This window comes from Coturnix japonica, chromosome 2, assembly GCF_001577835.2.
Source record: "Coturnix japonica isolate 7356 chromosome 2, Coturnix japonica 2.1, whole genome shotgun sequence".
NCBI lineage: Eukaryota > Metazoa > Chordata > Aves > Galliformes > Phasianidae > Coturnix > Coturnix japonica.
The window spans coordinates 30,658,088-30,668,527 of NC_029517.1; the positions used below are offsets into that span (position 1 = coordinate 30,658,088).

Consider the following 10,440-nt stretch of genomic DNA (forward strand, 5'->3'; position numbering starts at 1 on the left):
TCAGAAGAGCCTCTGGGTTAATATTTGCTAGATTGCAGCATTCTTTTAAAATAGAGCCCATTTCTGTCTTGTCTGCATTACTATGCATCTGTCTCTTTAACAGTACTCAAAGAAAAAATACGTAATTGCATTACATGCCTATCAACTGTTGCTTGAATTGGATTTTCTGTGATGCAGTGCATTACACTGCAATTTTGATTTCTGCTGGAGCAAATAGAGAATTTAGGCTTTATAAGCCTTATGATACTGGACCTTTTGTCCTAGGTGTTGCTTTAATAGCCACTAAGGTACTGGTGTTTTTTCAAGTTGCTGGCTCCTAACATTGGGTTACCATCAGGTGTCTGAATATGCGCTCTGTCCCTTGTCCTTTTCCAGGTCCTGAGAGCAGTCCTCCTGCGAGCCCGGTCCCAGCATGCTCCCAGCAGCAAGTCATCCAGCACAACACCATCACCACCTCCTCCTCCGTCAGCGATGTTGTGGGCAGCTCCACTCTCACCCAGCTCGCCAGCCACAGAACAGACATCAATCCTATCCTTTAAAACTGGTGGATCAGAAACTGCTAGGGGAAAGTAGTAGCGTATCAAAACGTCCTCCGTGCTAAGGACATTTTTGACCGTAACTCAAACCTGGAAGATTCCTCAGTTCTTGAAAGACTGGCTTTCATTTTTATAGTTATTAAAATGTCTTTTATACTTAGTTACATAAAAGGGAGTTATGCAATTAATATGCTATCAGCTTGAGAAATGCTTTGGTGCATTCTCCAGTTTTTTTGGTACCAGTTACTTGTTTATAAACCTAACTGTCTCTGTACATAGTCACATTTTCTTCTCACCAATCTAGCCTGAAGCCTCAGAAATACGGAGTTGTGTTAAACTGCAGCTTGTTAGCCAATGTGAGGCATGAAAAGTATTAAACAGAGTCATATGTAAGTAACTAGGAGTAATTAGGCTATAAATATATAGAGAGGGCATCTGCTGACAGCATCATAAAAAGTGAGTTAGAATTGTGCTATCACCAGAACCTCGTCTTTCAACGCGGTTACACAGTGTGTGGCTATCGGAACAAACCCAAATCCCAGTAACGTGCCCTTTTGCCCAGCTATCCTCCTCCAGCTCTCTCCCACTCTGCCCTTTTTATCCTTCAGTTATTCTCACAACTCTCTTCTCCCTTCCTGAGCCCTCTGCTCTTCTCTTTGCCAAGCTTCCCTCTCCTCCTCCCCCTCTTAGAGAACAGCGATAAACAAGTAAAAACATCAAGCCTACCTACAAACTGCCAGCACGGCTGCTGCTTTCACTAGCTCTTCACCCGCAGCTGGGCCGCACTGAGCTTTTCTGTTTTGAAAAACAGAAATGCTCCTGATTTAGTGCTTTTAATAAACAGGGAAAGGTGAAAGCAGTGCAGTTGCAGGTGAAGCAAGATTGAAAGCCAGCTGTGTTGATGCTAGGAGCCGTGTAAGCTGCTGAGGTAAATGGCTGTGGCACAGAGCAGGCATAGCAAGTAACACCTGAGAATTACAGCAATTCTTTAGTGATGCCAGTCGTTAACATAGCAAATCCATGTAGTATATAATTCAGAAAAGTTCTGTTCCCTAACCTGCTTACATTGTTCTAGCACTGAAAGCTAACAGCCTCAGATTTCACAGGCTATAAATGAAAAATAAATCAGCGTAACCATTCTGACCAGTTGGCAAAACGCCACTTTTAATTACCGGGGCAAGTCCTGGTCTCTGCAGGCATCCCCTTGGATGTACACGGACTGGCTTTGAGCTGGCAGACATCAGTGGAGCTTCACTGACCATAATGGCACTTACTCCAGTTTACAGCGGGTAAGGAATTGTCTTATAATGACGTTAAAAAATTTTTTTATCAAGTGTGCAGCCACTAAGAAGTGCTGCAAGAATGGCAAATTCCACTGCACTCACTGGATAAAATTCAGTCCTGCAAAGAGGGTCTGTAAAGGGGCTTTATGCCACAATTAAGGGTTTTGTTTGGACTATGTGCCTGCCTCAGCACAACGGATTTGCATCTCAGAGCAGCAGCAGTGATTGATGGGGAAATCAGAGGGAGATGATGCCGGTTAATTACGCTGCCTTTCAGTATCCTGGTTCTCTCAAGGCTGGCAGTGGTGACTCCTCCTTCATCTGCCCTACAGAGCAGGACCCAGCTCTGAATTGGTGATGAACATTCAAACATTTCAAACTGCATCTTTAGTAGCAAAAGATAATTCATGTTATTCCTAGCAAACACTCCAAGCCAGAACACGCTTCGTTCTGAAGTGAGGTTCTTGTCCTCAGCTGCTGTTTCTTGGTTGTGAAAGGAGTCACAGGTTTAAGAAGGATGGCTCTTCTCAGAGCGGGAAGGAGAGCTAAACAAGCAAAGTGAGGGGCACTGTCAGGAGCAGGGCCCTTTTGGAAGGAAAATGCAACGTTCTGAGGATTGTTTCTGAATTAGTTCTTATCTCGGTAACTAACTTTTTTATCAGTATTCTTGAACAGTTCTCTTTCCGTTTATGCAAATATGTTCAAAAGAAGATTTTTAATGTACAGTGTAAATCTTGACTTGATTATATAGTCTAAGAACCAAAAAAAAAAAAAAAAGAAAGAAAAAGAAAAGAAAAAAAAATACAAATGTAAAGGATTTTCTATTATATTTTAGACAAACATATACTTTTAAAGTGTTTTAAATACTGAATCTATAATTTTTATTTTTTTTTTTTAATCTCCGGTGGTAATAGCTAAGTGGTTTTGCTTCATCATGGCTCCCAAAGGAACTTCTTTCAAATATGCAGTCGAGCAAAATGTTCCAGCTGAATATCCACGATGTAAAAGACAAAACAAGCCTTTCCCCTGTGTCTGAATGTCATCCTTCACTGTGAAAAATAAAAAGCCATCACAGGGTTAATTTGCAAACCTTCCCTCTATATGGGTAGCACTTAAATATGTTAAAAAAAACAACCACGAATCTAAGTAGTTGATAAGGTTAGAATGTCCAGTTGAGCTGCACTGCACTAGAATTACGGTTTAGCTTCATTTTGTTCAGTCTTCTCAATTAAAATATTTAGCTGTTAAACTGAAAGCCTCTACATTAACAAGGAGGAAAAAAAAAAAAAAAAAAAAAAAAAAAAAAAAAGTGGAAAAAAAAAAAAGCAAAAACCTTGCCTAAGTTTTGTTAAATTCAGCAACTTGACAGTTTGACTGATGTGTATTATATATAGCTCAATTATTTCTTTTTTTAATGCTAACTAGGCAAGCCAACCGCACATGTTGGCCTAAATGTGTAATTACAATGAAATGTCTCCTCTCTATACTATTGGCCTTTAGGTATAATCATTGCTAGTGATGTGGAAATAAGTAAAGGATGAAAAGCTATTTGCTATTGCTTCTTGTAACTCTGTCACAGGTTCACAGGCCAAGCCAACACGCAGCATATTTATATCAGCTCTATCGGTAAAAGGACCAACCCTGCCAGGCACCTTATATCGCTCGTCAGATTCACTTCCACCTTAAAGCACTCTTGCAGGGCAGGGACCCTGCAGCCTTTCCCCAGGCCTTTGGCCAGTTGTGTGCTGGGGCAGCCTGAGGAAGGGCTGCAGGACAGACCCTGCCCCTCCATCCCGCTGTGGCCTTCCTCTCAGCACGTCCTCCTGCGCTCTTTCATTTGAGGAGAAACCCTGCTTTTCCACCAGCTGCTGCTGGAGTCTGATGTGCTTTTCTCTTGCCTCTCAAGCCCAGCCCGTTGGCAGACTCTGGGCCCCATCCCACCGGCAGGGACTTGGTGAGGAGCTCCCCTGCTCAGCTTTGCTCTGCACAGGCTTTCTCCGCTGGAAAGAAGCCTGCTCACCTCAAAGATATTTCTGGGGATGACATGTCTTGTTGCATTACAGCGGAAGTACGTTGGAAATCTCAGCCACGGACAATTGCAATACTTTTATTGGAAAGAAACTATGCTGTGATCCAGCTCCTTCTCCCCCAGCCCCTTCCCTGGGTCAACTTATGCAAGCCATATTCATGACACTGCCTGTGGGAGACAAGTAGTTTGTGTGCTATCATGGTGTGTTTTATAAGGACGATGAGGATGATTTATGGAGAATTTTGTGCTGTTTGGAGTTAATTCCTGCTATGAAGCTAAATGTATGCTGCCCATGTTCTGAATAGTGGAAAGTCAATGGTTCAGTGCCTCAGTGCGTGTGGATTTTGTGTGTTAACTGACTCCGTCCTATTAACTAACAAGCCAGCTATAAGTGTTGTTAATTGCCCAACTTTTGAGAATTCATATTTTTTTAAGCAACGATATTTAGTGTTTAAAAGTAGCCTTTTAGTTTAGGCATAATGTGCTTTTTAGCAGCTAATACCTTTTTTTTTAGTAAAAAAAAAAAAGAAAAAAAGCATATAGAGTGAATTTATGAAAACTCATGAGGACCAAAGCAATTTTAAAACAGGAATCTATTAATTTAGTATTCACATAGAATTTTATAAAGTATTTATTAATAAATGTTATTTTAACACATTCCATTTGAACAGTATTCTTGTACAGAATCTGTTTGGTTTTGGTTTTATTTTTTATCCTTTTCCTTTAATGTTACAATATTAGTTTTGCAATAACGTGCTCTAGGTGTGTGTGCATCATAATCTTTCAGGGTCTCGAGCAGAAGACATCCATCTAAGATGGAGAAGTTAGCTGAGGTCAGTTGTACAGAAATTCCTAGAATTAAATGTTTTCCTTAAAGCAGCATCTGCTTTTTTCTTTTTTCTTTTTTTTTTTTTCTTTTAATAATAGCAAAACAAATTACGAACTTTCAGTCGTTCCCTTTGTATTGGAAAATATGCTCTCTCATATTAGAAAGCATGGGTCAACATAGAACTGGAAAGCCTGCCTGTTTTTTCTTTTCTCTCTTGTTATTTTTTTAAAGACTGATTACATAAATCACCGTGGAAGATCTAACCCCATTCTTGTTTCCCTTCTAATACCACATAGTGAGTTGCACTATACTGCCTTATCATTGCTTCTTCTGTCCTCTTACTAAGCAGTGTTCCTTAGGTGTAGACCATTGAAACTCCATTATGCATCAGATAAAGTTACTGAAGGGGGAAGAAGAAAAAAAGATTGATTCGTAGATGTGAAAACTGTGCCTATAAAACAAAACAATTTCCAACTAATTAGCTCCTTATTTCTACGTTTCAGTTATTTATATTATTTTAAAATTGCACTTTAGCTCTCGCTCTTTCTTGCTCTCCCTTGTTAAGTCATTTATAATTCTCTTGTAAGACGTTTGCACCAGATACATTTATATGCTTTCACTGGTGGCATATCTACAACTTGTCTCTCACATCTGCCCAAACGGAGAAGCTGAAAACAACCAAGTCTGCAGTGTGACTTAGACTTTACACCCTCTTCATGATAGCATATAAATGTTTAATTATGCAAAGTGTGTGAGGCAGCATCTAAGCTATATTTGTAATCTCTCATCCTGAGAACCAAAGTGTCCTGTATAGCGTAAGGTCAGGAGACTGGCTCTGTTGTGCATGATAATGCACTTTGACTGTTGTCTAACCCACGGTAGCTGTGACGCTGCAGTGATAACAGTGGCCATACTGTGTATTAAAAGTGTAAATCAATAAAATATGTTGCCTTATAACTTGACTAGGGACAGCACCTTTAAAAAAAAAAAAAAAAAAAAAAAAAAGATTAAGAAGATTAAGAAAAGAGACTAAAAACTTCTAAGGACAAATAAAGCAATAAAATCTTAAGCGATCTAAACACCAAAAAACATCATTCATTTTTTTCATCATCTGAAGTCATCATCTTATTGCAAAGACTGCTTATATAGGTAACATTGTTTTCAGAGCTTACAGTTGTCTTGGTTTTATCAGTGGCTTACACGTGGAGCTAAATTGCTTAATATTGTTGGTTTTACATAGCTTTCAAACCTGCTTTATAGCAAATCTTAAAACTTTGTGAGGCCAAAAATGTCAGTGTTCGCATACACTCAAAAGAAGATTGATTCGCTAAGTGGAAATCTGATTCTTTCCCAGGCTCTCCTTGGACTTGAATCAATAATTGCAAAATGCTATATTTAGGCTGATATGTAATACCTGGTATTCGGGATCTCCAGTTCCATATTTATGCAAATTAAATGTTAATTATGCTAAGTTTCCCTGGGTAGAACCTTTCTTGAACTCCCCCTCCCCAAAACATCACGCCAGCCCGTGTTGCAAGACTACGAGACCCAAATCTCTTTTTGGCTAAAATACATGCAGCAGTTTTCTGAACAAAGACTGTAAGCTCATTCTACCTTTACGGCAATTGAAGCAGTGTCAGGAAAGAAGGGACGGGGGGCTGATAGTTTATCTGAAGGGAAATGTTTTCCTTGCTGGATTCTAGGAAATTCCAGATAATTTCTTCCCCCACACACACATAGGAGCTGGGGTTGCAAGAATATCAGAAACAGCCTTTTACCACACTTTCAAAAGGCAAAATATTTTGCATGCAAGGTGTGCTTGCTCATCCAAGTGAGAGTAATGGCCACCGAGAGTTTTGCCATGAACTTTGTAATCTGAACCCCAGTGTTTCCCAGCCCATGTTGGTGAGCTCTGTACTTTTCTCTGTATCAGCTCAATTTAAACACCAGGTCACATCCGTGAAAGTCGCTTCTTTGGAATATTGTCATTGTCCTTGTTTTAAGGAACTTTTAGCACTGCTTGGAGTAAGCCTAAACTATCGAAGTTTATATATATAAATATATATATATTATATTAAAAAAAAAAAGGTGCTGTCACAGTAAGTTTGGGGCTTGAGGTTGTTTGTATTGTATGCAAAGTTTTTATGTTTGTTTGTCTGTTTTATTCTGTAAAGCAACCACCTTCCTTAACGGAGGGAGATAATTTTTTTTTATTATTTTTTTTGGTACATAAGTGTAAATAGTTGCTGCAGCATTTAATATGTTTAATTTTATGTTAAGCTTTTTTGTTGCATTGTGAACCCATTATTGTTGCAAATGGACAATGAGTTCATTGAGACTGTTCAACTAGGTCAGATTTTTACATCTCTTTCTAGCTAGAAGAGACAGGATTTTTGTGCATTTGTACAAATGTTAATAATATCACTGCAATTCCAATATAATAAAGCACTCAAATACAAATATTTCCAGTAGTTTGGCTGTGTCTGTAGCCCAGACATTTTATGACACAGATAACTCCTGCAAGTTAACCGTGCTGCTTGTTGATTATTTCTATTCTTAGGCAGATCTGGCAGCTCATGCCTTCTTTGCACTTGGCTGGCGATGCAAAATCTCTAATCTCCCCCAGAACTGGTGGAGGATTGGGGTGCAGGGCAGCACCCATGTGGCTGCAGGAGCAAGACCACCCTGCTGACCTCACTGCACAGGGCCACCACATGTCTACCGGAAGACTTGGTGCCTTGCAGGAGCGAGGTCTCTGAAGGTTGTCCAAGTGCAGAGGCTGCAAAGCCTCAAACAAAAAGGCTGATGTGGTAGAGCCTAACATAAGGCCTCCGCATAAGGATGAGACAAGCTGTTATTTTACTTTTCCTTGCAGCTGGAGTGTGCTTATATCAAAATACACTCTATGCTTGTTATCCTGCCAACCTTGCCTCTTGCCAAAAGCTGCCTGGAAATGGATTTCCTGCTGGGCTAATTAGCTCTAATTGTGGTGCCCCTGTTATCTTGCCAACCTCATTTCTCACTATAAATTGGTCCAATACAGACCTTGGCACCATGAGTAAATCGTAACCTGAAATTTGTCAGGCTGAACCCATCCTTAGGTTTACACGATGCTATGACCATGCTGCTGTGCTGGGGTGATGACTTGATGGCTGTGCCCACAATCCATAGTGTGCAGTCTTGCTGCAGTGACAAGCCTGCCAAGAGAACCTGGTTGTGGTGTCACCCTGCAGGAGATGCACTGGGCAGCCTGCAGGGATGCTCCTTGGAGGTCTAGCATAGATGCAGGTCCTGCTGCTCTCCCCCTGGGTTTTCAAAAGGCTGAATCCACTCAAGAGCATTTGCCCTCCTAAAATGGGTAGGAAAAAGGCAGAGCCATACCACTGTTCCCATTCTCTCTTTGTAAGAGCCAGAAGGAGCTGTAGATGTACATGGCTCCCTCTCCAAGGGGGACCTGCACCCACTTCCTCACACATCAAGCAACAGCATTATATAGAGTAATTTCTGAGGCCATATAAATCTGAACAGCCTTTTAAGCAAGGCTGTCACACCACTGCCTAACCTGTATTTATACAGCAGGGCTTTTGCTTTGTGACCAAATACTGGAAGAGAATCATCATAACTATAAAAATAGATGCCTCCCATGAAGGCATATCACAGGACTTTGTTATTGTCCCCACAGTTATATTTACACCTGACTGTATGAGCTAAGCAAGATGTATTCAAGCTGAGGTAACACTGCCCTTTGCAGCTGATTCATGGTTTCCCAAACCTGGACACAGCATTTGTTGCTCCTCCAAGCAGTCCGCTGTTACTACTGCTCTCCCCAGGTTGCTCTGGACAGCAGTCATCAAAACAAAGTTATTATTAGAGGAAAATGAATTGTTGACAGTGAATGCTCCAGCCCCTGTCATTCCTTTGTGGGGAGGCAGCCAGATGGGGGATGCGTGGGGTCAGCGAGATGAATCCTACGACTTGCATCAGCCAGACATAGTCTTCCAGCATGAGGATGGAGCAGAAAGCAGACATTTGTGCTTTTTTAGCTGGTTTGGGGTTTATTTAAAAAAATAAAAATAAAAAAGTTGGAATAGATAGAGAAGAATGTACTTGTGAACACTAAGCCCTCCAATAGCATGTAGACTCTCAGGCAATTATAAAAGAGCCATGTCCACCCCAGTCATCCTCCTGGGGAACCCCTGAACACAGTGCTTGGGAGAAGTGTAAGAAACAGTGTGGCTGGGTTTTGCTCCACCACCAGCAACCCCTGCCACCCAAAGCTCTGGCACTGCACTGCGGACCCACCTTTAGACTTGTCCTATCCACCCTGGAGCCAGCACTGCCCAGCTGAAGGCACATTATGGGCTCACTTAGAGGGAAAAAGCTTTCCTCCCTGCAAATAGCTCCTAGCCACCGAGGCCTCTCTGCAGCTCTGGGACTACTGCTGGAATTACTCTGCTGCACATGCTTTCACTGCAGAAATGCTTTACTCCACTCATTGGAGGGTTTGGTGCATGGGAAATGTCCTCAAGGTTTAAACTAAAGCTTCCTGATAGGTAAGTTCAAGGAATCAAAAAATTAACCAAGGGAGAGTGGGAAAGAAAGGATCCAAGTTAAAACAGGACCGTCAGCACTCTCTTGATCAGAGCTAGCCAGGGAGGCCTCGGGGCCTTGTGCCGAATTCTTTGGTCTGCTTTGTTATTGCAAGTGGCCTAACTTCTTGTGCTTGACCTACCGAAACAGGGGCATGGGTTTTAGCAATGGTAAGCAGGGCATTCATGCTTGTCATTTGCTTAACCCCCCTTCCTGCAGCACTCTTTGCACCATTTTTCCTCCAGCCTGCTCTGTCCTCCAGTGCAACATAAAACCACGTTACGAGGCTGACCCCTCGAAGCTGATAAAATATTTAAGAAGTGTGTGCTGATCATGTTAGGTAAGCAAATACCCTGAGAGCTCCGCCATTAGTGAACCTAATCAGCCCGTTTCCCAGGGACGTGCTGCAGCACCACATGAGCAGCCTCAGCTTGAGCTGCCTTTCCTAAATCAGGGGCACCAGGGGCTTTTCTGCAGAGAACTGAGAAATTTGCAATCTGCCTGCCCTGCTGTAAAAGCAAATGATAAAGCTGTAGGCATACAAAGGGATGATACGGATAGATACAGAAGATGCAGCTGTTTGGTGTAAATACGCAGATTGTACAGGTGTGTGCGTATATACAGCAGGTCAGCAGGTGTTTCCATAGCATGTTGCATTCAGCTGGCAGCAGAGCAAGTTAAAAGAAACACAAATACTTGACATAACTTGTCAGTTCATGTAGGAAATTGAGTCAAGAAAAAAACAAATAAAGACAGAAACAGATTAATTTATATCAGGGGCCCTCTGGATTACGATGGATTTCCCAAGGAGGCAGGTGGCTTTGTGCAGAAGTGCTCTACATCCTCCACTTGCCTTCCCTTTGGTTTCACTAATCACTTTCATTCTGTGCCACAAGGCAGCAGTTCTTGTTAGATTCAGGAGCTGTGCATGAGGGGAAGGAGCTGACTGCAGCAAGACCAGTCCATGACACAGGTCACACCAGACCAAGTCTTGTACCATAGCATGGGCTGCTGATCCAGATGGGTTTTCTTGTTGTTTTGCTGTGGCTGTTCTTCAAGGAGGAGAGCACCACACGCTGACATCAGTGCTGCAGCCACACACAGCCCTGCTGCACCTCTCCAGCAATGTCCCTGTTCCCCAACTGGGCCTGGCCGAGAGATGCTTCCAGGACA

General features: G+C 41.9%; 1 protein-coding gene across 4 annotated transcripts in view; it reads left to right on the forward strand.

Annotated features, from left to right (window-relative positions):
- The window catches only part of CREB5 (cAMP responsive element binding protein 5), a 241,078-nt gene extending 233,939 nt beyond the window's left edge, over nucleotides 1-7,139 (forward strand). For 2 of the 4 annotated variants that reach the window (XM_015853850.1, XM_015853851.1), the window contains one exon: nucleotides 376-7,139. In XM_015853850.1, coding sequence (XP_015709336.1) covers nucleotides 376-539 — 164 coding nt within the window. In that variant the 3' untranslated portion in view covers nucleotides 540-7,139. The remainder of the gene's footprint in view (nucleotides 1-375) is intronic. The other 2 variants (XR_001553120.1, XR_001553121.1) reach the window with 2 other exon arrangements.
- The last annotated feature ends 3,301 nt before the right edge of the window (nucleotides 7,140-10,440 follow it).